Source organism: Anopheles funestus, chromosome 3RL (assembly GCF_943734845.2).
Source record: "Anopheles funestus chromosome 3RL, idAnoFuneDA-416_04, whole genome shotgun sequence".
Taxonomy (NCBI): domain Eukaryota; kingdom Metazoa; phylum Arthropoda; class Insecta; order Diptera; family Culicidae; genus Anopheles; species Anopheles funestus.
Genome location: NC_064599.1, coordinates 83,328,302 through 83,353,621, shown reverse-complemented (window position 1 = coordinate 83,353,621; position 25,320 = coordinate 83,328,302). Strand labels below are relative to the sequence as shown.

Genomic DNA, 25,320 nt, shown 5'->3' with positions numbered 1-25,320 from the left:
CTTTGCTTTGCACAACACTAATTGTGACTATATTTTAAAATTATAGTTATCTCATTAGTAATACTTTTGTAGCACCCTGTGACATCATGTGTTGACATCAGGCATTTGACAGTTGTGTGGAATAAACGAAACAGGATAACTGTGTGAGTACACACGCATACATACACACCTGTCAACGTAAAACAATGAATAAAATCTGCTCTAGTGTGATTCGGTGAGCTTTCCTGTCAAAAACAACAGGGAGTAGAAACGAAAGACCAAAAACAAATTTTTCTACTTGATTCCACAAACCCGGAACAACCTGTGGACATACGGAACACGCAATTATTGTTCGACCAACATCATCTTCCTGCTCTGGATTAACTGTGGCTCTCTGCAATCGCAATTGTTTTGGAAACCTTTGTTGTGTGTGTTGTCTATTGGTCAAGGGTATTTACTGCGACTACTTTTCCTAACCCGAGCCAACAATAGTACACAGCCCAGTGTTAATACGACGATTATTAAAAAGGGAATTTAGATTGAGTTCCCACTTCGCAGGAGTCTGGCTGTGGAAAACCTTTGAAAACGTGAATCCTTCCAATCAGCTGTACTGGCATACTGCTTGCAATTCCAATCCGCTCAGATATTGGGAGGTGGTAAAGAATCTAGCTTTGTTTTCGGGACTCTTTGAACTCCCTCACCTTTGTGACAGTTATGTTTAGCTTCGACGGAGAATTTCGCCGCCGGCCGCAGCAAAATCTTGGCGGAGCTTCACTGAAAACGGATCGCCTGACGACGATCCGGAAGGCACAGCAGGAGCGCCAAAAGCGGGAGGAAGCTCGACGTCATCAGTGTGGTGCGATTGTGATACAATCCGCTGTCCGAAGCTTCGTTCAACGGCAACACACAAAGCAGCGAGAGCGGGACAAATTTGATGAGTATCGCAAAGTAAACGGTGCCATACGCAATGGACCGGATCTGGAATTTTACAGCAAACGGATCATCTTTTTCTACGTACAGCGCACCGCTCAGGACGGGGATCGATTGGTAAGAGCACTCGGTAAGCACTCGATCAGCTGATGACGATCGATTAAACTCGTTTCCGTTTCTTTTAGATCTTTCTCTGCCAGTATATGATCAAGCATCCCGGCGAAGTGTTTAAGCTACTTGATCAAGATTCAATCTGGATGTATCGCATCAAAAGGCTGCTTGGATTATGCTTGGGACAAATTCTAGTACCGGAATGTTCACCGGTAAAGATGCTTGTGCCATTCGTTCGGATTGTTAGTGCTGAGATCGTCATATTTGATCGTTTATTTTATCGTTTCCAGACAATACCGATGCGCATGCTGGAGATCTATTCCTCAAACACATATATTACGAAGCATATCCCACCGAGCGGCACGAATCATTCGCAGTACATCCAGCAGTACCTAGTGTCCATCTATAGTCATCTCATTGAGCGACGCTACTTCTGCGTGGTGCGGCAACTGATCGAAGAGAAGGTGCCGGCGATTGATATGGACACAATAGCGCTGGCGAATCCGATTGCCGATGCACTTTTCGAGATGCTTCTGCGCCCATTGCAGCTGATCGATCCGGAAGCGCGAGATCTGCTAAGCCGACAGATACTGCAATCTTTCACCTTCAATGTGCTCTCTCCGCACCATCTGTCCGATCAGGTGAAACACTTTGTATTGCCAGCGTTAGGTGTAAGGAAAGACTTCCCCTACTGGACGCTGGTACGCTGCATTGCTGATGAGTATCAGCGACAGCTGGACTATCGGAGCACGATTCTGATCGATCTTACGGATGACACGATGGGATCGACGGTGGGAGGTGGTGGTACGGGAGTTCGCATGGGTGGAACACCGAAAAAGGCACGCAAGGATCAGTCCCAGGAGGAGAGGCTACTACTAAGCAGTTCTTTGTTATTCGCGTTTTTAAAGCTAGACGAACGGCACTTGGACGGTATGTGGTTAAGCGTGGGCCTTTACAAACATGTAACGGATGCGTAACTGATTGCTTTTTTTCTGCTATCTTCTAGAAACATCTAATTCTAAAGAGCACTTCAGTGCTTACCTCAAAGTGATCGCCTCCATGGTGGACAACTTTACCAAACTACCTCGGAAGACGATCCGTTCATCGATCAACCGGCCGCTGGACGATTCCAGCGATTCTGATTCTGACGGAGAGGATGGGCCGACATTGAGTCCGAGGGAAGCGACACTGCTGCACGCCATCATTGGCATGCTCAACGAACGGCGCCGTGTGTCGTACATCGTGCGCATGATTGAGGCAGTGCTGGATGATCCATTGGCGGTGCAGAATCTGTGCCAAATTTGCCACCAGCTTATGACCTACAATCGGATGGCGGTGTACGAGTACAAGCTATTGTACATGCTTGCTTCCAAGCCGCTGATCATCCGGGGGCTTTGGTACACGCTAACTGCACATACGATGGGCCCAATGTTCAGCTCCCCTATTGTGCGTCTTTCGAAGGGCATTAACATCTGTAAGTAGAACTGGTGCGTTGAAGAAAGGCCCAGCCTAATGTATGGTATACTCTCTCACAGCAAAGGAGGATTCCGATCGTACCATTCCGATATTGGCGTCGTTCTGTGCACTGTTCGGTCGGTTGATCGCTTCCCTACACGATGGTGAATTCGTTCAGGAGAATGTGCTGCCCGGTACGGTTAGTAACATCATGCCCTTCAGTATACCGGAACTGATACCGCTCAGTACAACGCTGAAGGAAATTTCGCTCGGGCTTGTCGAGCTAGCGTTCCCCGAGACGAGATCCAACCTGCACGAAAACTACCGCACGATGATATCCTCGCTGAGTGCGGAAGCGCGTGGCCTTGGTGCCCACAACAAACGCTCCGAGCGTCAGCAGCTAAACGAACAAAACCGTCAAATATGGCCCCATCTGTTGAAAGTATGCGTTTCGCTACTTCGACAGATACACACACGGGACCTTCGTCGGTGCTTTTGCCCCGAGGGACACTGGACGGCACAGAATCTTAATCTTCCACTGGATAAACCGGCCGATTTACATCTTTCTCGCGGTTCTCGCCGGGGTCCGCGACCCTTTCAACCGATACGCGATTTTACGCGGGAAGATATCGAAGATGGGCCACCACTTTCTACCAAGCAGATCCGTTCAATAACGATCTTACGCGAGATTCCGTTCGTGGTGCCGTTCAATACGCGTGTCGGCGTGTTTCAAGGCCTGGTATCGGCCGACAAGCTACGGACCCAGGGCGACTTGCAGGGATTCTTGCAGGGTCCCTCTATTAATATTACCGTCCGCAGGTCCCACCTGTACGGGGATGCGTTCGATAAGCTAAGTCCAACCAATGGTAAGAGGATTGTTTAGTCACAGATATAGTCTATTTCATTTCTCATTCTTTTGTAATCTTCTTTTGGGAAGATGTAGACAAATCCACCCTTAGATTTGTCCTTTAGATTAAATCACACAATAATATTTTTGTACTAAATTTATCCATTTTCAGAACCTGATCTAAGGCCCAAGTTTCGTATCGAAATGGTCAACTCAGTGGGGTTGCGTGAGGCCGGTATTGATGGAGGTGGCGTTTTTCGGGAATTTCTCTCCGAGCTAATCAAATTGGCGTTCGATCCCCACCGTGGGTTCTTTATGTAAGACATACAGATGGACGATTGCTTCCATTCTTCAAACCACTAACATTCCTTCTTAATACCAAATACCAGGATTACGAAGGATAATATGCTGTATCCGAATCCGTGTGTGGGGAAAATTGTGGAGGATTTCCAGCGTCACTACTACTTCATCGGACGCATATTGGGGAAAGCGTTGTACGAAAACCTGCTAGTTGAGCTTCCGTTGGCTGAATTTTTCCTCTCGAAGTTAGCCGGCAAACACTCGGACGTGGACGTACACCAGTTGGCCTCACTGGATCCGGTTTTGTATAGGTATGACGGGAACGTTGCCCAAAAGCAAACGTTTTTTTGTGACTTAAATTTGCTTTCTTTTCGGCAGAAATTTGATGTCTCTGAAGGCTTACGAAGGAGATGTGGCTGATTTAGGATTAGATTTTACTATCGTCTGTGATGCGTTAGGAGAAACAAAGGTAAGAATGTGCGGAAATCTGCTCATCCGTGGGGAAATTTAACGTTTTGTTTAACCTTCTCTCGGCAGGTAGAGGAACTAAAACCGAACGGCGCTAATATCATCGTGAACTCGACGAACCGAATCGAGTACATTCAGCTCATGGCCGACTTTAAGTTGAACCAGCAGATCCGAGCGCAGTGCGCCGCTTTCCGTCAGGGATTGGCAAATGTGCTCCCAATCGAGTGGCTGTACATGTTCAGCAACAAAGAGTTACAGGTACTAATATCGGGCGCTGAGATACCGGTCGATGTGCACGACCTGCGACAACATACACGATACGGTGGTGACTTTTCGCTCGAGCACCATACGATCCAACTGTTCTGGAAGGTGGTGGAACAGTTCGATGACATCCAGAGGCGACTGTTGTTAAAGTTCGTTACGAGCTGCTCGCGACCACCGCTGCTCGGTTTCAAGGATCTCGATCCACCATTCTACATACAGAACGCTGGTGATACCGATCGATTACCGTCGGCTAGTACGTGCATGAACCTGCTAAAGCTACCGGCGTTCGAGGAAGAGGACGTCCTGCGGGAGAAGCTACTGTACGCAATTCAGAGCGGTGCCGGGTTTGAGTTGAGTTAAAATATCGGCCGGTCCTATTTTATGGGGGAACGGTGGGAACAAGGTGAAATTACGGGCAAATGTTCTTATGACAGTATCCTTAACAATGATTTTAAAATAACAGCATATCCAGTTCCTTCACCCGATGGCTTCGGGTTCCCATTTCGTTCGGTATGAGTGTAGTAAAATGCGAAACAGTCTGTGGACAAACAACCCAGTATATGAGAGAACATGGGAAATCAAATACAAGAGAGAAACAAATGTATAAATCAATATGAGTTTATTGTATTTATAAACATTTCCGAACTAATAAAGATAGTAGAATAGTATATGTATTGTTTTTGTATATTGTGGGTCCATTTTATAATGCACTCTTTTATCCTCTATCTGGCATCAAAGACGATAACTATGGGAAATGAAAACGATGCATATGGCATTTAGTCACTCCGATATTTCGGTTGCAAATTAAACTTTTCACTTACGTCGTTTTGTACGCTTTTTGTACATGATACGATATCCACACTCTCGGCAACGAATAGGATCTCTGGGGCGCATTTCATTCTCATGATGGCATTCTAGAAAAAAAGCATTTCCCTGGCCTTGTAATATTCAGCCGGCATCCTAACGATTAAGTGATACTTACCACCGCACACGTAAATCATCGCTGTTTTTAGCACCGTATCCTTTGAGCTTGGTTCGGACATGACTGGCGCGTGGCTGATGATTCGATTCCGTAAGAAATATGCGTCTTAAAATTGTGTTTCACTGGCGTTGATAAATTTGCTGCCGCTGTGCAGAGTAGCGCGTGCAGTACCAAAACAAAGCCACAAACAAAGCGAGCTGTCATGGCTGTCACACAGGTCAAACTGGGGTGTATGTCGAATATGTCGCCAAGCGGCCAATTTTCAATATTTTAAACAAAAAATAATCAAGGGATTATTTTATCCAATAATGAAGGGGGCACTAATGAATTATACCCTGGGAAATTCAAGCCAAAGACAGTCACGACATACCAAGACCGATAACGGCTGCAGACTTAAACTAGATGGCAAAAGTCGGAAGGGCGGGCAAACCCAGGACATCATACGTAGAGACGAACTGCGAACAATAAATTCCGACGAGACTGCACGTGCTACTAATGGGTTCAATGTTTTATTCATATTCATTCAATGATATATTTCTCTTAGATTCTTATACATCTTGCTTGCCAAAAGATTCAAAAACAATTGTTACGATTTGTACGACAAAATATCTTAAAAAAGGAACATTTATCTTTTTCGTATAGCTTCACGACATACACCACGATCCACGCAGGATTAACTTCACATATAAAGAATAGTCGAGTAGACGATTATTGTAATCATTAAACCATTTTGGTGGAAATTCCCGCCGTTTCTATCCCACTCAGATCACCCTTGCCGGGAAACACCGAATGAAGCTTGCCATCGCTATCGTAAAGTTGGACCTGTTCCACCGTTAGTGTAGCAGAGCGATTATAACGTACTTTGACGGATTCTGTTTCTTTGGTGGCTTTCGACTTTTTCTTCTTCTCTCCGGGGATCGAAGCACGGCCAGCGGTCGATGATGCTGTCCTTGTACCATCAACAACTTCAACATCCATCAGTAGCATACCCTCCAGCAGTGCGTTCATAATTCGAACGCAATGGCCATGTCCGACGGTACTCGTCACTTCCAGCAACATGTCCGTGGAGGTGGGAGAGATTTTGGTCTCATCACAGTTCGTCAGCGGTGGCAAACTAATGACTTTTTCCTCGTCGCTCAGAAACGCAAACAATTCCTTGTCCGTCAGCAGTGTAATGTACTTGTGTACTCCCGAGAAGGTGTTTCGCTTCTTTTCCTTCCGCAGCTGATCCGCCTGGTGGCACAGATCAGCATAGTACTTTTCTGCCGTCACTTTGCCCTGTGCAGCATTGCCCAGAGCCGTGATGTGAATTTCAGCCGGTGGGGCCGCATGGTATCTTATGGTTCCCTTCACCTTTGCCAGATCGTGTGTTGCAATCGTTGCCACCTCACGCCGGCCACATTCGTTGTCGTGTAGTGCGTTCTGTAGTTGGAGAAACTTTCTCATATTCGTTACGGGGAAACTCCGGACGATGCAGAGCACAATGTAGGGACGGTTGGCACGGGCTTCTGGCGTGAATGTTACTTTCGGTGTATTTGCTGTCGCTTTTTGAACAATTATCTTCAGCTGATTATCTTCATCCTGGACGGATTGTGATTCGTGTGACCCATTCGAATGATTTTCAGCTGTCGGTTCTGTGTTCTTAGCGCAGGAAGAAACATCCTTGGCCGTCGTTTTCGATGGTTCATAACCATTTTTCTCGACATAATCGAGTACCTGTTTGGTACGACACTGATCTACTAGCTTCAACAGGCGCTTATCTTTCAACGGGTTACCTTTAAGGTTGATTTCTGTGGAAAAGAACCAATATCAATTTGTTTGCTAAATTGAAACAAACGTTATTTTTGACCTTACCCTTCAGCTTTACGCACTTGCTTATATATTTTGGGACCTGTTCGATTTTATTTTCTGCCACGTTTAACACGCGCAGAATGTGCTGCTGCGTTAGTTCTTCCGGTAGAACCACAATGTTATTTTTCTCTATATTAATCTACAAGTAAGGCAAAAGAGGAAGAGAGAGAAATATTACAATCATATTTAAAAAAGGAGGCAAAACTCCACCAGTTCCTTACCTCCGTCAGATGGTACGTTTGGCCGATATGAAAGTGTGGAACTTCACTCAACTCATTGCCAGACAGATTGCAAACACTGAGCTTTTCGAACGCACTAAGATCAACAGTTTTCAGTTGATTGAACGACAAATTCAGCGTTGTCAGCGAGTGCAAATTTGAGAACTCGGACGGCAATTCCGTTAACCTGTTGCCAGACAGGTCCAACACCTTCAGCTCACCGAGCAGTCCGATCGTTGCCGGAAGTTGTGCAAGTTTGTTCCGATACAGTAACAACGATTGCAGATGATTCAACGCGTCGATGCGTTGTGAAATCTTGTCTAGCGCAGTATCACTCACTTCCAACAGATTTAACATGGACAGCTGGTAGATAGCGTTATCCAAATTACCGCCGTTTTTCACAATCCTCTCGGATACTTGTGCACCGTGTAGCTTAAGCTCGCGGCGATTTTCACTTTTCACTGCATCCACCTCGGGCCACATGTTGAATAGTTTCCTCCGGCACTACTTTAGAAACAATCCCAGAGCCCCTTTCGATCTGTTCCGATTCGTTTTTAGAAATATGCGATGCAGGAAAAACCGTGAATGTACTTGATGTGATATTTGCATCTGGCAGTAGTTCTTAAATGACAGCTGATTGTCAAGTGATGCCAAATCCGCCGTAGTTATTAAAATTCGTCATTATGCGCCAACAACTGGAAAGTAATGTGATATATTTAAAAGAAAGAACAAAGAAAATTATATTTATTATTTTTCTGGAAAAACCCAGATAGATGTGTTTCTTCTAGAGTGATAATTTTCAATCTTCTTCAGCTCACATTCTATCACATCGTTTGGCTCCACTGTTCCAATTGTCAAACAGTTGTTTTCTTTTGTAAACATGTGCTAAACATTTCCATACCTGCATCCTTCGTCACGAGCCAGCAGCAAGTGAAAAAGATAGTTAAAATAGTAAAAAATATTGCCCTTATTCAGTGAGAAACATCAGAAAACGTTCAGTGCAACTGTATGAAGTTTTTTCTGTAAAAATCGTCGTAAATCATGGGCAAAAAGAAGGCTAATCAACTTGGCCGATCACTGATCAAAGATCGATTTGGTCATGGCAGTCGGAAGACAGTGGCAGATGGTAGCATGGTAAACTGTTGTGCAGTATTTCAATTCAATACCATATTTTTCACATCCTGTTCCCCATTTTATTCCAGCTACACACAACCGAAGTACAGGATGGATACGATTGGGGCCGTTTGAACTTGCAATCCATCACGGAAGAGTCTTCGTTCCAGGAGTTTCTCCGGACAGCCGAGCTTGCCGGTACCGAATTTCAAGCCGAAAAGCTTAACATAACGTACGTCAATCCAAAAGCAAAGGTGGGCCTACTGACCACGAATGAGCGGGTAGAAATCATCAAAAAGCAGGTCGACATGAAGGACTTGCTCAAGATACCTCGCCGTCCAAAGTGGAGCAAGGAAACGACGGCGGAAGAATTACTGCTTGCGGAGAATGCATCGTTTCTCGAGTGGCGCCGTGGTTTGGTAGCACTGCAGGAGCAGGATGAAATGCTTATGACGCCGTACGAAAAAAATCTCGACTTCTGGCGACAGCTGTGGCGTGTGGTTGAACGTAGTGATATCGTGGTTCAGATTGTGGACGCGCGAAATCCACTACTTTTCCGCACGGAAGATCTTGAACGCTACGTGCAGGAGGTAGACCCGAACAAGATGAACATGATATTGATCAACAAGTCGGACTTTTTGACGGCAGAACAGCGTGTGCAGTGGGCCAAATACTTCGATGGTCAGGGTGTTCGTGTTGCGTTTTATTCGGCCGTACTGGCTGCCGAGGAAGCTAAACGAGAACAAGACGAGACAGCTTCCCGTAGCGAAGAGTCAGAAGACGAAGAAAAACGGGAGGTTGAGGAGCGCTTAAGCGATTTAAAATTGTCCGTGGACAAAGCGGAAAAGACGCTGGAAAAAATAGAAGAACGGATTGAAGATTTTACACGTGAGGATGGCCCGGATTGCTCGGAGGGAAGCATAAAGAATAGCTCCAAGTTACTCACGAATGCGGAGTTAATTTCACTCTTCAAAAGCCTCCACCGTGCGGAACGCGTTACAAAGGGTATTGTGACGGTGGGATTGGTCGGATACCCGAACGTAGGCAAAAGCAGTACGATTAATGCCGTGTTTCTCGAGAAAAAAGTGTCTGTTTCGGCGACGCCGGGCAAAACGAAACACTTCCAAACGCTGTACGTCGACAGCGAGCTAATGTTCTGCGATTGTCCCGGGTTGGTCATGCCGAGTTTCTGCATCACGAAAGCGGACATGATACTGAACGGTATTTTACCGATCGATCAAATGCGCGATCACGTACCGCCGGTGAATTTGTTGTGTACGCTCATTCCACGCCACATACTCGAGGACACGTACGGCATTATGATTTCGAAACCGCTCGAAGGAGAGGATCCAAACCGACCTCCGTATTCCGAAGAACTGCTGTTAGCGTTCGCCTATAATCGAGGTTTCATGACGGCCAATGGGCAGCCGGATCAGTCGCGTGGTTCACGCTATGTGCTAAAAGATTACGTCAATGGGAAGCTGCGGTATTGCTACGCACCGCCCGGCATTGACCAGGAAGAGTTCCACCGTTTTCCAGCTCGCAAGAAGGAAGAGGTTGACATTAAATTGCTTCCACCAAGACAGCAGCGCGCAATGAAGGTGTGTTTGGATGATCTTAATTCTTAACAATATTGTAAACTAACAGTTTTTGTGATTTACTTTTAGATGAATTTGAAAAAGTCCAGCACAGACATTGATGAGCAGTTCTTCAAAGACCGAGCCTCGCACGGACTAATCAGAGGGCGTAGTGATTTCCCGAACGTGCGACCCATCGGACCACAGGGTTCGGTCGAAACGCTCACAACCACGGATGGTGTCCTCTTCGCCGGTAAACCTTGGAAGCACCAGAAGCGTGAGAAACGCGAAAAGCTCCGACGCAAATATGTGCATTTAGATCAACATTAGATATTGATCAGAGATAAAAATCATATTTTCGTTTTACTACAGATTCGCCGAATGTATATATATATATATATATACATTGAAATAAAAACATGATCACGCTCTACCTATCTGATTACCTTGCCCTATATATATGCATGTGCAGTTGAATTGTTTCCGGCCCTCGAATAGGAGCTTTTTCTGTGAATAATTCAACATTATTCTGAAGGATGGGAAACGTAAAGAAAGTTGTTAAAAATACTTTGACTAATCTAGCATATTAAGATTGTTGTTTTCTTTACACTACTTACATTACTTCTATTTTAATCTAAACCAATACACAACTAAACAAAAACACAGATAGTTAAGATAAAATGACTGTTTTTTTGCCGAGGACAGCACAACGAAATTGTTTACAAAGGGTCAACAGAAAAATTACATTTTCTGTGCAAATTTTCTTTATACGGTAAATTACACACCGTTTAGGATGCGCTTCTTGTACGGATCTGTGGGTCAAGCAAAAAATCTTGACGAAACGATGCTTTACGTTAGAAACCTACAAAGCGATGGATGATAGTTAGGAGGTCAGCTGCGTGATCACGACACAACATTATTTCATTTTAAATTTCGTTGCTCTTCAGTAGAACTGGACGCAGTGCAGTACACTTCGCTGACATTTGTTCTCGAAATCATGTAACAGCTCGTCGATATCGTTGTCCAAGTCTTCGCTTTGAGCCATCTGGAATAGTAGCGGAAAACAGTAACTTATTAATATCGATATAGAAAATCGAACCGACAAGACAGTAGCTAATAACCGACGATGTGGATAGGACAAATATTCATGCAACAATAAATAATTCTGTTCTTAGGTTCCATGTATCATTCCATAAACAGCACGACCAAATCATTCAACAGTATACATGCTTTATGTTCAAAAAGTTTACTTTATTTTTGTTTGCCCTTACTTAACTACTGTCTGATAAAGTGGAAATATAAGAAGAGCCATTCACAGCGGAATAGGATGATCTGCCAAATAGTTGCTGCTTTAGTTTATTACTTACCATCGTTATAAGATCACAGATGAGAAACGCTCCAACCGTCGCTTCCTCATGGTTGTCCTGTATATCGATGTTAATCACATGTACCGGAAGATTGTAGCTAGGCGTTTTCGATTCCATAAATTCTATCACCTGCAAAATGAAATAAAACATAGGCACACACATGTATCGTTTCCTTCCGTTACTTGTTGCGAACAGTAATGAAAATGTACCTGATCATAAACTCGTTCTTCACATGTTACTAGCACGTCAAATCGTTCCGTACAAAGCTGAAACTTTTCGGGGCACGATTTTATTCGTCTGTTGCGATCCAGCATGTGTAGCAGACCATTCTGTGTGTAGCTATGGTAGTTAAAACAAGTAGCAGTTAAGGAAAATAGATTGGATCGCGATTGCTATCCCTGGATCTTTACCAAGGTAAAATATGTACATGGAGATAGCGTGATTACGGCTAGTAAGAAGTTTAATAAACTTTGACTAGTTCTATACATTTAAATAGACAAAAATTATCAGAAATATTTGAGGCTTTAGCCACAGTTATCTGAAAATATAATAAGAAACCATTGCTTCCGTAGTGGTGATTCATTATAACATTTGTCCACGTTCAGTTCATTTCGCTTTCATGTAATAAAAAGGATACTATTGCTTATCTTTCGTGGCCAAGTCATTGTAGATGTCGTCATACGTGGTGCCGAATTCGTAAACATTCGGTCGATCCGCTGCGGTGCCGGGAAGTTTCACCTTATCGCCCGTGCCGAACGATCGTACCTTGAACCGCTTTTTAGCCAAAAACCCGTGTGCTTCCATCGAGCGATTCATGTTGGACGAACAGATTACTGCTATCGAAAGCGGGCTAACGTACGGTTGGCTCATGGTTCTCCGGTGTTTGTCACTGACCGATTGTTTACTGTACTGCAACGTTCGAGTAGAGTCGTTTATCAACTAAGAATGCTAAGCTTCCCGATGGTTTCTTCTCTATCCTACAATGAAACAAATACTATCGATGCGTTATAGAAATTATTTATTTCATTTGTTTGATGTTACGACCAAAAATACGTGCTAAACTGGAGCACCTCGCAGTGATTCCGTAGCCAATACAGTGTGGTAATAAAAGCAACAATACTAACTGACAGCTACTGTCAACGGGGTGCTATGCCAAAACAGCCCAAAAGGCACGGGGGAAAGGGCTTTTTTAATTGCCTCCGGTGACTAAATTTCTTCTAAAACTGTTCCTTCAAGACCACGTAGAACGAGTAGGACATCTTCAACATCTAGAAGCCAAGAATAGGGCAAGTGTTAGTGCAATCTACAATATTCCCGCAAACGCTGTGCTTACTTTGCCAAACTGAGCTACGTTGACGAAACGGAACTTCCCGGCTGTTACTCCGACCGGTTTCTGCGATCGTTGCAAAAGCAGCTGTAGCTTCCGGCGCGTTGAAACAGGAAATTTGTGCCAGTCACTATCGTAAATAGCAAGTGCTACTCCAAAGCTCTGGAAATTGAATTACGACCGATTACAAACAAATTTGTACACAGGTAAGTTTACTTCAATTTACAAACCTCCGTAGTTAGGTCAGTTCCGAAGTAGCAATAGCCGTAAGTTTCCACCGTTACCAAAATGATTTGCACGCAAACGTTTGCCACCGTAGAACTAAATCCCTGTTCACATTGAAAAGAATTAATTCATTACTGAAGCATTAACGATAGTAGGTGCACATCGTGCCATTACCGTCACAGCGATATAAAGTATGAGACTGCACCAAATCATGGTACACTGGATGAATTGGACGAAAAACACCCAACGGAAGGTAGTTTCTAGTAAAAAGACACAACTACGATAATATGTCATTGTAGCAATAAGATACTGTATGATTGATTATAAGTCCTTACTCGAGCGCTCGTTGATGCATCGAAATGATTTCGTTAAGCTCATTTTCTACATGTTCGCGTTTCGCTCCAGCAAGACACTGGATCCGGAGGGCTACTAGCTTTAACATGGCCGAGCAGTATTTCACATTGCTAAAAATGGTTAAAAGCTTCGTGCCACCGGTAAAACCTAGCGTATAGATCGTAGGCCACATGATAGCGGCGTAGAAGGTATAATGAACAATCGAGGTTCGGATATGAAGGAAATACAGTTCTTCCTCAAGATGAAGCACGTGTTCGACCGGTTCGGAGTTATTTGTGATGGCAGAGTAGGCCGAATAGGTCGTCCAAACAGGCATGAACCAGAAGAAGGTTGCCATGGAAAAGTGACAGCAGCAGTAAATTTTGGAGAATCGATCGACACGCCGATTCACTGCGATCAAGTACTGTCCCAACTCGGCTGGTAAATCCTGCAGGACTACAAATGTGCGATGTAGGTTTATATACCATTCTGCACGTTAAATTCTGAATACTCACCAATCGTTGCCAGATTCTGCAGCTGATGAACTAACTTCTCATAGTTGTCTCGCTGAAAGGAAAACATTAGCATGCCGAAAAATGCGTTCGATTCGAACATCAGCTCTGCCGTGCCGCGAACCGCAATCTCCAGATCTGGATAGCCAAACAGCACTTTCGGCATGACCACCATGACGATGAAATAGGCAAAAATCAAATAGAATCGGTACCGTTGGGATCGATCACCCCACAATCCTGCTATGCTTTGAATACGAAGCAAAAATGGCAGTACTGCCTTTTCATCCTTCAATTTTGGTAGCACCATCGTCTTTACTTTCACGCTCTAAAGAATGCAATGAGCTTACCATATTGGAGACTCTGGAGTTTTATTCCCGCGAGTAATTAATGCGGAGTGGCATGTCTTGTACTTTTTTTTTCATCTGTCTTTACTAATTGTTTCCTTGCTGCTATCAAACTGAGCATTTGTAGCTATTGTTTGCCGTGTAATTATCGCAAAAGCATCCTGTTGGAATGGACTAAGGAACAGGAAACGCTTTCCTGTCTTCCTTCCCTACTTGATAGGCTAATTGGTGCCATTGCAGGTTTTACTGTAACTTAAGGTTAAATGTTAAATTAACAAAAACGATCCAAGATTAAGCATCATGTGCTCTTCAATTTGTATCCATTTGAATTTGATCTTTTAAAACAACATACGCAGAATAGGAAAGGTTCGCTATTCTGCTAAATTCCTCTAGATTTACGCGGAAAAACTTTCCCACCGTTATGTCGGTCGCTTTTTGAGTTTGTCGCAGAATAGTCAGTATATTTCGCTGAACCTTTCTTGGATAATTGTACCAACGTTTGGCATAAATGGCGCGTTCCAAGCGTTCTTGCTGCGTTGCCAGCCTTGATCCTAACAAGCAGTACAGAAATGTTTCCGATGTTGCTAGGACAAACATTACAATCACGGTAATGGATTTAAGAGAGATCCCCTAGAAATGAAGTAATGAATATCATGGAGTCAAGCTAAACAAGTATTGGCCATTGAAACTCACCGTGTTGGTAAGATACACAAGTGAAATGCTCCAGTTTAAGCCACAGATCAACCACTGCAGCAGGAGCATCGATCGCAATGTTCTATTCAGCAGGTGTATGCATTTGAGTAGTCTAGCATGCATCAGCACCACGTTGGACAGTGATTTGGAAGTTCTCCTGTAGGGTGTAGCATCGGGCAACTCTTCTATTGCCTTTACTGTAAGTCTGGTGAACAATGTACAGTGTGCAATGCTACAGGAAACGATCATTACCTTAAGGTTACACATTGAACTACTCATGAAAACTACCGGAAGCATGATCAACACGAAGATCACATAATCTCTCAATATGGTACGATTTTCGAGCCAGTAGAATTTTACTTCCAAATGCTGCACAAGTTGCAATGGCTCAGTGGAGTTGCTCGACCCGAGGTAGAACCAGTAGATGGACGTCAATGGCGCAACCCAGTAACAAAGGGCGATAACGGTCATGCACGTCGTTTGCAGCTTAGCTAAGATGTCCGCTTGGCGATTAAACCGTACTAGTGTACGTTTTATTTTGTACGACATTGAACATGCTGTAATGGGACCGATATTAATTTTATAAATATGTTACCCTACATTTGAAAAACCAACAAACAAACAAATCTCACCAAATTGTGCTAGGATCTTCAATTCCCGAACGAACGCACGGAAGGTTGCAGCTTTATGGGCAAACAATAAACTGCTCACAAATATGTTACAATTGAACAGAAACTCTACACTAGCCTGTACAAGCTGATGTATATCAGAGTACCCACCCGTCAGCTGCGGTATGACGGTAAAGAAAATATAAAACAGAAAAATACTACCAAACCGTAGCCTATCCCGAATTGTCGTGCCATCTAGACCGACTAAGTGTAATAACTTGCGCACGAAAGACATGATCGTTTCTGGCGAAGAATATCTTTCCAACATTTCGAATTGGATATGTATTTGCATATTGAACTATGAAATTTATATAAATGCTGTACAAGGCAGGATTTAAAAGAAGAATCACAAATGCCTAGACTCGAAGCAGCACATTACGTATAAATAATTAATATGAAATCATCGTCTCTTGTATGAATTATTTTTTTTATTAGCATCTACTGCAAAAACTAGAAATGCTATAAATTGCTCAATCGTAGCTTTAATCTATCGATTTTTCCTCCACCTACCATGGGCTAGATCAATAAGCGATGAAACCAAAGAACATTATTTTATTGCACTGCAACAGACGTGCGTTTGCGCTGGTAATTGCAATTTAATTAAACATCATTAAGATATCGCTCTGTACTGGGGCAATCAAGCATGAAAAGATATCCTTTTTTTTTGCTTTTTTAAAATTGATCCTTCAGCACGATATAGAATGAATAGGACGTTTTTGCCATCTGCAAGAAAAGGGAACATTACTTGAAAAATATATTATGCTCACCGTCAAACGAAGCCGTTCCTCACATTCCCAAACTGTTCAATGTCTACGAAGCAAAACTTCCCAGCAGAAATGCCGACTGGTTTTTGGGCACGCTGCAACACCATGCGCAACTTCCGCTGAATTGAAACCGATCGTCCGTACCAATAGCAACCGTACGCTGCACGTGCTACGCTTAAACTCTGCAGAGCATTAATTGATTATTTAGTACGATCCTAGACACTTAACCCAAAAATTAGTCTACCTCCGAGGTTAGATCGCTGCCAAAGTAGCAGAATCCGAATGTTTCCACCGTTAGTAGTATAAAGAGTACTCCTACATTGGCCGCTTTAGTGCTGAGGCCCTAGGAGACAGGCAAACCGATGTTACAACATGAAGGTCTTGCACATCTCGTTCAAATCTTTTACCTACCGTTACGGCGACGTACAGGACTAAACTGCACCAAATCATTACGCACTGTATAAATTGGCCCAGAAAAACCCATCGGAATATAATTTCCAGTAGTTCAACACACCTGCCAAGATATAAGTAAATTAGTAACCACACTTCCGGAACATTCCCATGTGGTAATAGTTGTTCCACTCTTACTTTAAAGCCTTCTGATGCATTACAATGATTTCGATCAGTTCCTTCTCTGCCTGAACCTCGTCCAAACGGTCCATAAGTTGAATTCTCATCGCCACCAGTCTCAGCGTTGCCGAGCAGTACTTTACATTGCTGAAGATGGTCAGAAGTTTTAATCCACCGAAATATGCTAACATGAAGATGGTCGGGAACATGATTGCTGTGAATATGGAATAATCGAATAGCGACACACGGGTATGGAACCAGTACAGCTCCTCCTCCAGGTGTAGCACATGCTCTACAGGAATGGAAGTGTTACGGCGGCTCAGATAGGCTAAATAGGTGCTTGACGACGGAGCAACCCAGTAGAAGATGGCCAAACACAGATGACTGCAACAGTAGATCTTTGAAAACTTATCAATGCGATGATTGATGTGCACAAGATAATTGGCCAATTCCGAAGGGAGATCCTTGCGGAATGCTACAGTAACAAAAGTGAATAGTTTATTGTGAAATCACATCAACCAGGGGGTAAATCCGACCATATTCACCTATCGTGGCTATATCCATGTAGCGGTGCACCAGATCATCGTAATCGTCTAGCTTGAGCGAGAACAGCAGCATGCCGAAAAGGACATTCCATTCGAAAATCAGCTCAGCCGTACCGCGTACGGTTGTTTCCAGATCCGGATAACCGAAAGCCAGCTTCGGGATAACAACAAGAATGCAAAAGCTTAGAAATGCCAGCCGGAACTTGTACCGGTAGCGTCGTTCGCCCCAGAGACCAACGAAGCGCTGTAGCCGTAAAAGAAGCGGCATTACGGCGAAAGAATCATCCAGCTTCGGTAAAACCATTCCGGCGTGTGCGTGTGGCACGTTGCAGTGTAAGATTAAACTACCGATACTCGCTTTGTGGCTGAAATTGTGGAAAAAGCCTGACATGCTTCCTTGTAGAGCACATTTGTTTGCACTAGGCTAGGTAATCAATTTAAAGCACGGATTGAAAATAGTTTTGCACGCAAAAACAAATAGCAAATTAGGTAACCGTCATTACGTGGATTAGTCGGGCGATTGCATGGCAATTTGCAATGTTCGTTAGCTTATGATATTCGATGCATTCGATGCAGGTCGATGCATTCTTATCCTGTTAAACGGTCACTATGGATTTCAAAGATGCTCTTTCCGTAGTAATGCCAATGTAAAGAAAGAAGAATGTATGCAATGCATAACAATTCTTTAACAAGATCAAATATAATGCCAGATTAATGATCATTTGATAACACTTTAAAGGAAAGTGTTTCGAACACAACGAATAGATCGATTGTTTTTTGAATTTCAAATGTGCATATGCATTACTGAATCACCCTGTGTGTTCTCAGCTGATCAGTGTCCCGGCAGGTCACCTTGTGTCAATTGTTTCACCGTCAAAACAAATCCAAAAAAGCCGGAGATAGAAAAATATCACTTTTATCATTAAAAGCATCTTATCGCGGTGCTGCTTAAACGTTTGGAATAATTCACAACTATATTAAGGCATGCAAAGCTGGCCATTGTCCATCGCTTCGGTGCAATTACTAGTGAAAAGCGTACACCGTAAGCTTATCAGTGTAATGTGAATCTTTACGTATGGTTTGTTTCGGGTGACTACCACCACAAAGCTATGATCCGTTCCGCGGAATAATTTGTTGCTTCAGTAATCTGCTGCTCTTCGGCCGAGGCGTTCCGTGGACGTGCCAATGTTGTTCCAATCGTCATCCCGCGTGCTACTGAACCGTTGGGTTAATCATTTTGGCACATTTGAAGCTTCGACCAAAAGCAGACAGCTGCGGCAAATCGGTGGAATTGGCCAATTGTCCGTGCTAGTGCAATTTACCGCTCCTTACAGCGGGCTGAAAGAACGACTAAAGGAACCGAACATCATAGGCATAAGAGGATATCAACAGGTAAGTACGATCGTGCTAACGGACTATTGTCCCTTTGATTGTGCATCATGTGTAATTGTACTTCCAATTTCAATTTCGCAGTATTCGCAACAGTTACCATCCAACCCAACCATGGTTTCCCAAGGTCCAATAGAACAAGTTAGCTTTACCAAAAACATGACATTCTTCACCAACCAGAAGCAATCGTACCCAAAAGATAATCAATCTTTACGGTAAATAAAGCTCATTTTTTCTATTTACGATCATTTTTTCATCGTGCTACTCTTTCCGCAGGTTAACTGCCACGCTCGATAAGCCGTTGGTGTTCATCTTTGCCTGGTTACAAGCGTCGGAAAAACATCTGGCCAAGTACGCTGAATTTTACCTGGAACAGGGTTTCGATGTGCTATGCGTTCACATAACACCCTGGCAATTGGTGTGGCCAGTTTACGGCTCTCAGAAAGTTGCGGCGGATATCGTGAAATTTCTCTCCAACAACGATTTTCCCGAGGGCATCGTGATACACGGATTTTCCGTCGGTGGCTACCTTTGGGGTGAGTGTTTGGTTAAACTACATGCTGACCCGCACGGCAGGCGCGTGTTGGAAAAAATTCGTGGTCAGGTGTGGGATAGTCTGGCGGATATAACGGAAATCCCGGTTGGCGTACCACACGCAGTGCTGCCCCATAATGCAACGCTCCAGGGTGTGCTACGTAACTACATCAAGTAAGTAGCGGGCTTATCGGCGCTATACGAGCACTTGTACTCTGGACGCGTCTGTTCATGCTTGACCCATTTGCAGCTATCATATGAAGCTGTTCCACGAGGAAGCTACTCAGTATTACGTGAAATGTACGCATCTCTTCCATCACGAACCGGCCCTGTGTCCGGCGTTGTTGCTCGTTTCAAAAACCGATCCAGTTGGCACGGAAAAGGCAAACAATCGGCTACGTGGTATTTGGGAATCCGTCGGTGTGAAGGTACGTCAAGTTCTATTGAAACGTTTTCAACCAATAGTAACCCACATTGTGCTTATCTTCCTTCCCTCGTTAGACCTCGTTAAAGTGCTGGGATAAGTCGCCCCACGTTGGACACTTCCACAAGCATCGAGACGAGTACATTGAGTTGCTGCTCACGCACCTTCGTGCCCTCGATTTACCGATGTATAATCGAAAGGCTAAGCTCTAATGACCCGGCGACAGGCAGTTTGCATCATTCGGTCACCAATGATGACAAGAAGTTTCTGGATTTCGCACGATGAAAAGCAGTGCAACACAGTTGAAAAGCATTTCGATTAAAAGCGATAAGTGATAAGCAGTCCTCGGGGATTACAACACGACGTTGGTTCAGTGACTATTTCTGGACCAACACCAGACAAGTTTAGGTTTTACACAGCTAACAGCTGACTTCTGGTCTGATAAAGGAAGAAACAGGAATTAGATAAATATTTTGTTTAACGAAACATAGGTGTCGATATATCTAGCACAGCTGAGCGGATTGCCTACGACACAAATCCAACAGGAGTAGAGTATGTATTGCGATAGAAATAAGTAAACACCTCACGAATATACAGATCACATGCATTTTCCTAATGTACAGAATTGACATTGTGAATCACGTTGAAGTGGAATTAAATTGGTGGAAGGAATGTAAGCGAAAGGGATTGCAAATAAGCGTAGATACGATAATGATTTAATGATGTTCGCTTGACCGTCGCTATGCTACGGTGGGAAACATAATCGGAAGATTCAACTACAGTGTAGTAGCGTCATTCAATCGCTGACGATATCTATCGTATAGTAGACTATGGACTTCGGAATTGCAAATGTTGCTAATCCAAATATAGCACCAATGCAGAGTTGACGACGTGACGGTACGCGTATGTGTTTGGTATCTTTGGATGCATGCCAGAACGGGGGGCAACGAATATGTATATTTTTTACTTTGGATGCAGAAAACCAGAATCACCAGAATTTTGGGGCAGGCTTTAAAAGAGGGACGACTGCCGTTCGAATGTCAGCTTCTGGATTGAATGAAATACATGTTTTGAAAATAATGGCACACTGTTTTACAAATTATTATTATTTTGCATAATTTAATTAATTATGATTTAATTTACATTCCAACGATTGGAAAGAGGCAAACGTGTTCCGTACATTAAAACAATATTTAAACATTGTAATTTTTTAACCGCAGCTTTACAATGAGCACAACTCATAGGTGTGTGTCTACCGCGCTTCAGCTTGGACAGTGTGTATTTCATAACAAAAAAGCTTATTTAATAATTCGATAAAATTTATAAAGCACTGTTCGAGATTGATGTTATGCTATGCTTGGTATTATGTAGTGATTAATGTAATAAAATAATTAAATAAAATTAATATAGCCATATTAAACTGTCAAACCCGTTGTCGTGTTGCGTAGCTCACTGTGCGTTGGTGTTGATTTCTTTGCATTCGGCAGTGTAATGAATTCGATGTGGTGCTGTCTGTAAACTCTGTGTTAAATAACGTGCTAAGCAAACGACGTTCTAGTGCAAGTTCCGAGCTGTAGCCGTGTTACCGTTGTCTTCGGGAAATCAGGGACACCGTTTCGTGCTCGTTCGAACAAAAGCCCTGTGCGGAAATCCATCTCAAGTGCTTCGTGATTCGTGATTTCCCACAAGAGAGAGATGGCAATCCGTTCCCTACGGTACATGGCCAGCGTCGGTGCCAACGTACCGAAACCTGTGGCGAGCATTGGACTGCAGCACCAGTTCGTGGGATGTAACAACGTTGCAAAATGCATCCCGGCTCAGCTAGCTGCAGGACCTAGCAGCAATAATTGGCCCGTACAGAGTGTACGATTCTTCAGTGCACTGCAGGGCCAGCCCTCCATCAGCGAACCAAGCAAACGGTTCGATCGGATCGTGGCAGAACGTAACGTAAGTTTTCTTACGCAAAGCAGGTTTCCCATTTGTGCAAATGTAGTATGTGGAGGATTCGCAAATCCCCCATCCGACAGCCAACCTTTGGACTTTGGAATGGCTTCCCGCTTGGCGATTACTGCCGATGGTTCGGTCGCTCGTCTATGTTGTTGCTGATGCATTGGGAATGTTCGTCGATGCTCTACCGAACTAATGATGGAAAGAGGAAGGGAGGCCGTACGTTACACTTTTGATATAAAATACGCATCAAAAGCATGTTGCATCGTTGCAGCATTGCGTTCGACAAAGGGGGAATATCAATGGAGGAAAACTATGTTTCCCGTTGTTCGTTGTTGCAGTGCGTCACAAAGTAACCCGGAATAGATCAGCTTTGTTCTATGATATTCAAGGCCATTAGAACTGTGCTGTGCATGTACATATTTAAATCAGCAAACAACACTTAAAAGTCGAATGGTATTAGTATTCTGGCGACGGAATTGTTTGCTTTTATTTTCTAGCTTTTGCTTAAGTTACGCCAACGATTTTTTCACTGTATCATGCATAGCAAAAGACCACCAGCATGTTAGGGAGAAATTGTAGTAAAGATTAGACAGTATTGTTTAACCATCTCGTTTTTTTGGGTTAGGTATGGCATTTGTTTTTTACAATATAATTTGTAAAGTTTAAATAAGAACTCATCTGTGCAGATTGAGAAAAATCGTTGTGAGAAAATGTCAAACGTTTAGAGCGCAACTTGTTATGACAAATAGCCCACGAACGAACCACCTTCCACCATGCCTGTAGGCTGCATGCATTTTGACAAACTTTTAGCTTATCTGATGCCGTAGCCTAGAACCGGTATTGATGTGTTGTGGAGTCTACTAACTTGTGCTATACTTCTTGTGCAATCACGTTACCCCCAAGTCCTTAAATGATTAGCTGGTACGGCCACCTTATGGACCGATAGGTAATGTAGCATAAACGAGGTAATAGAGAAGGGAAAGTGAAAAACGCAGTTTCATAAATTGTACAGTCGTGTTTGCATAAGTAGGCGACCTTGAACTCGTCGATTTCAAAACACACGCTCATACAGTCAGCCAGAGAGGTTTGTATAGTGCATTGATTATGTTTTCTTTACGTAAAATGTTTTTTTATTGAATTAAGAAAGGCAAGCCAGAAGGCATGCTTGCATGTGCATATCGCGACCTACCCCAAGAAATTGTCAAAAATTGCAAATTTTGGATTTGTTGTGCATATGGACGACTGATATACGAAACAACAACTGCTAGCAGATGTTTATTTTGATTGTAATACCAATAGAAAACCGGCTCTTTGCGTTACTTCTTTGATAAGGAGGCTAAACTAAAGCCGGAAAAGGCATCCTTAGCAACAAGCAAAACCACAGCTAATGTCCCAAATGACTTGACAGAATCGATTGAACCCGTTTTTTTTGTTCGTATCTACGCAAATGGTACCAATATTTTAGCATTAACATTAGCTTCTGCTGTGCGTTTTGTTCGTGAGACTAGAAGCATTATTACGTAAAATAAGCCTAAACATATCGTACGATTCTATTTCAAAACCTTTATCTCTATGCCCATCCGCACGAAACACACAATGTCTTTAACGAGAAAAGGGATTAATCTGAGCTTAGTTTTATTTAATCAGATTGACCTTAAATGTGGATTTCTTTGCAACATATCTTTCTGCTTTCGGCAAGATATTGTTTGATAAAAAAGGCATATGAACGATGAGCTATGCTCCATATAAACTGGTTTCCGTTTTTCTGCCATTAATAGTTACTATTATTTGAAATTTAAGCACACATTTTAATCTTCCTATTTATTTAACTAATGCTCATCAATTGGTAACTATTGCTTCATATAGATCTGTGCTCCAAAGGTGCACATGATGGTAAATGCTCGTACGTTGGCTACGCAGGAAATCACCCGCAGCATTCAACTGTTCACCGATAGGCCAAGAAACGTCGAAAAGGATCAGCAAACTCTGCGGTAATAGCCCGTTGCAATGGTCACTGGAAACCGTTATTCTTATCCGCTTATTTCCTTTCCAGGCTGAAGGAACAGTGTGATAAGCCTGTGGTGTTGATTATCTCCTGGCTGAATGCTCGCCAGAAACATTTGGCCAAATATGCCCAACTTTACATCGATCAAGGATTTGATGTGTTCGCAACACACATCACACCGTGGCAACTCCTGTGGCCAGTTAAGGGAACACAGGTGATGTGGTCACTAATCAGGTGAAGCTAATTTACTATCAATTTTAACTGTCCAACGATTACTTTCCCATTGTTAGTTGGTGGCGGGTGAGATTGTAAAATTTCTGAAAAACAACGACTTCAAGAATGGGCTCATCCTGCACGGTTTCTCCGTCGGAGGATATCTGTGGGGCGAGTGTCTGGTGCATATAGCGCGCGATCTACCGAACTATCAAGTGGTGCTAGATCGTGTTATTGGTCAAGTTTGGGACAGCGCAGCTGACATTACCGAAATTTCGGTCGGTGTGCCGAGAGCGTTGTTCCCGAAGAATCCAACTCTGCAGAGTGCACTGAAAAAGTATATGCTGTAAGTTGGTTTTCTACACACGCTCACAGTCGGCGTACATAATTTAAACCCAAAGCTAATTTCATATTACTTCTCCAAAGGTATCACATGAAAGCGTTCCACGAGCCGGCAACATCGCACTACATCCGGTCGAGCCAGATGTTTCACACTAATCTGTTGCGCTGTCCGGCTCTGTTTTTGATGTCGAAAACCGACCCCGTCGGTACGGTAGAGGCCAATACCCGCGTCAAGGACAGTTGGGAACAGAGCGGTGTTAAGGTAAAATCTTTTCATGCGAGTAAATGCCCGCAAATGCTGCTGTGTAGATATCAAATCCATGCTGCCATTTTGCACTATTTACAGACGACGGTCAAATGCTGGGATCGTTCGCCACACGTCGGTCATTTCATGAAGCACCGCGAGGAGTACATCGATGTGCTGTTCAACCATTTGCGGCAGCTAAATCTGCCCAGCCTGAAGCAGGATGCGCTTCTACGGGCCAAACTGTAAGCCACCGTCACCATCGTTCCACACGCGACGCACTGTGATACTTACGAAATGACGTGTACCATTGGCACGTGTGCGTTGTCTCCGATACTGGAAGGAGTGGAAACAAACAAAAGCCGAAAAGCCAATGCGACGAAGCGACAGATGAAAATTATGCAAAAAAGTGAAGTTTAGCACATTTGGGGAAGCATTATGGGATATTTTAAAACATTATAATACGTTAATGAACAAACCAACTCTCACCTTTCTTCTTCCCGAAAACATTTGATACTGTCGATATGTACGCTATGTCATCACCCTTTAGGTCTCCTTTTGTATTTTGTTCACCCTTAATTTCTTCCGGTTATAAGCACTGTTTTTTTTAGTTAATTAAATAACACAGCATTTCCAATATGGAATTATCATAAATATTCACCTTTCTCTTCCCGAGTACAATCCTGATGTAATACACTTTTGTATCGACATCCTTTGCTACACATCCTGTTAATATGTAAGCCCACTGTACCGCAATATGAAATAAATAATAAAAA

General features: G+C 43.3%; 10 protein-coding genes across 13 annotated transcripts; 4 read left to right on the top strand and 6 right to left on the bottom strand.

Moving 5' to 3' along the window:
* Positions 1–119: 119 nt before the first annotated feature.
* On the top strand, positions 120–4,962 carry LOC125767471 (ubiquitin-protein ligase E3C). Its single transcript, XM_049434078.1, has 9 exons — positions 120–1,026; positions 1,095–1,232; positions 1,311–1,950; positions 2,027–2,494; positions 2,556–3,341; positions 3,495–3,639; positions 3,712–3,933; positions 4,001–4,091; positions 4,160–4,962. The coding sequence occupies exons 1-9, from the start codon at positions 694–696 to the stop codon at positions 4,712–4,714; spliced, it is 3,378 nt and encodes a 1,125-aa protein (XP_049290035.1). The 5' UTR covers positions 120–693; the 3' UTR covers positions 4,715–4,962.
* LOC125767513 (DNA-directed RNA polymerases I, II, and III subunit RPABC4) lies at positions 4,950–5,530 on the bottom strand. Its single transcript, XM_049434155.1, has 3 exons — positions 5,337–5,530; positions 5,176–5,268; positions 4,950–5,099 (listed from the first exon to the last, which is right to left on the bottom strand). The coding sequence occupies exons 1-3, from the start codon at positions 5,395–5,397 to the stop codon at positions 5,077–5,079; spliced, it is 177 nt and encodes a 58-aa protein (XP_049290112.1). The 5' UTR covers positions 5,398–5,530; the 3' UTR covers positions 4,950–5,076.
* Positions 5,531–5,829: 299 nt separating this feature from the next.
* Positions 5,830–8,094, bottom strand: LOC125767482 (leucine-rich repeat-containing protein 47-like). The gene is made up of 3 exons (XM_049434100.1): positions 7,409–8,094; positions 7,191–7,326; positions 5,830–7,126 (listed from the first exon to the last, which is right to left on the bottom strand). The coding sequence occupies exons 1-3, from the start codon at positions 7,886–7,888 to the stop codon at positions 6,057–6,059; spliced, it is 1,686 nt and encodes a 561-aa protein (XP_049290057.1). The 5' UTR covers positions 7,889–8,094; the 3' UTR covers positions 5,830–6,056.
* A 147-nt stretch (positions 8,095–8,241) lies between these two features.
* On the top strand, positions 8,242–10,537 carry LOC125767481 (large subunit GTPase 1 homolog). The gene is made up of 3 exons (XM_049434099.1): positions 8,242–8,539; positions 8,608–10,119; positions 10,186–10,537. The coding sequence occupies exons 1-3, from the start codon at positions 8,447–8,449 to the stop codon at positions 10,423–10,425; spliced, it is 1,845 nt and encodes a 614-aa protein (XP_049290056.1). The 5' UTR covers positions 8,242–8,446; the 3' UTR covers positions 10,426–10,537.
* Positions 10,538–10,765: 228 nt separating this feature from the next.
* On the bottom strand, positions 10,766–12,606 carry LOC125767508 (RNA polymerase II subunit A C-terminal domain phosphatase SSU72). The gene is made up of 5 exons (XM_049434149.1): positions 12,507–12,606; positions 12,100–12,439; positions 11,672–11,801; positions 11,463–11,591; positions 10,766–11,140 (listed from the first exon to the last, which is right to left on the bottom strand). The coding sequence occupies exons 2-5, from the start codon at positions 12,330–12,332 to the stop codon at positions 11,039–11,041; spliced, it is 594 nt and encodes a 197-aa protein (XP_049290106.1). The 5' UTR covers positions 12,333–12,439; positions 12,507–12,606; the 3' UTR covers positions 10,766–11,038.
* A 20-nt stretch (positions 12,607–12,626) lies between these two features.
* LOC125769582 (odorant receptor 30a-like) lies at positions 12,627–14,166 on the bottom strand. Its single transcript, XM_049438313.1, has 4 exons — positions 13,833–14,166; positions 13,020–13,135; positions 12,796–12,951; positions 12,627–12,730 (listed from the first exon to the last, which is right to left on the bottom strand). Exons 1-4 carry the CDS (start codon positions 14,164–14,166, stop codon positions 12,680–12,682), a joined length of 657 nt encoding a protein of 218 aa, XP_049294270.1. The 3' UTR covers positions 12,627–12,679.
* On the top strand, positions 12,881–20,870 carry LOC125767499 (uncharacterized). Of its 3 annotated transcripts, none has more exons than XM_049434134.1 (6): positions 12,881–12,995; positions 18,587–18,835; positions 18,917–19,047; positions 19,109–19,540; positions 19,617–19,794; positions 19,868–20,870. In XM_049434134.1, exons 2-6 carry the CDS (start codon positions 18,629–18,631, stop codon positions 20,000–20,002), a joined length of 1,083 nt encoding a protein of 360 aa, XP_049290091.1. In that variant the 5' UTR covers positions 12,881–12,995; positions 18,587–18,628; the 3' UTR covers positions 20,003–20,870. The 3 variants fall into 3 exon arrangements, with proteins under 3 accessions (XP_049290091.1, XP_049290093.1, XP_049290092.1); XM_049434136.1 differs by having other exon boundaries at positions 12,885–12,995; positions 18,696–18,835; XM_049434135.1 differs by lacking the exon at positions 12,881–12,995 and having other exon boundaries at positions 18,282–18,835; positions 18,929–19,047.
* On the bottom strand, positions 14,506–16,327 carry LOC125767515 (uncharacterized). The gene is made up of 3 exons (XM_049434157.1): positions 15,529–16,327; positions 14,897–15,453; positions 14,506–14,833 (listed from the first exon to the last, which is right to left on the bottom strand). Exons 1-3 carry the CDS (start codon positions 15,854–15,856, stop codon positions 14,513–14,515), a joined length of 1,206 nt encoding a protein of 401 aa, XP_049290114.1. The 5' UTR covers positions 15,857–16,327; the 3' UTR covers positions 14,506–14,512.
* Positions 16,358–18,282, bottom strand: LOC125767516 (uncharacterized). Its single transcript, XM_049434158.1, has 2 exons — positions 17,444–18,282; positions 16,358–17,373 (listed from the first exon to the last, which is right to left on the bottom strand). Exons 1-2 carry the CDS (start codon positions 17,832–17,834, stop codon positions 16,913–16,915), a joined length of 852 nt encoding a protein of 283 aa, XP_049290115.1. The 5' UTR covers positions 17,835–18,282; the 3' UTR covers positions 16,358–16,912.
* Positions 20,871–21,248: 378 nt separating the features above from the next.
* On the top strand, positions 21,249–25,022 carry LOC125767498 (uncharacterized). 2 transcript variants are annotated; one of them, XM_049434132.1, is made up of 6 exons: positions 21,249–21,737; positions 23,607–23,731; positions 23,794–23,959; positions 24,036–24,304; positions 24,385–24,562; positions 24,647–25,022. In XM_049434132.1, the coding sequence occupies exons 1-6, from the start codon at positions 21,486–21,488 to the stop codon at positions 24,791–24,793; spliced, it is 1,137 nt and encodes a 378-aa protein (XP_049290089.1). In that variant the 5' UTR covers positions 21,249–21,485; the 3' UTR covers positions 24,794–25,022. The 2 variants fall into 2 exon arrangements, with proteins under 2 accessions (XP_049290089.1, XP_049290090.1); XM_049434133.1 differs by lacking the exon at positions 21,249–21,737 and adding an exon at positions 22,522–22,824.
* Positions 25,023–25,320: the final 298 nt, after the last annotated feature.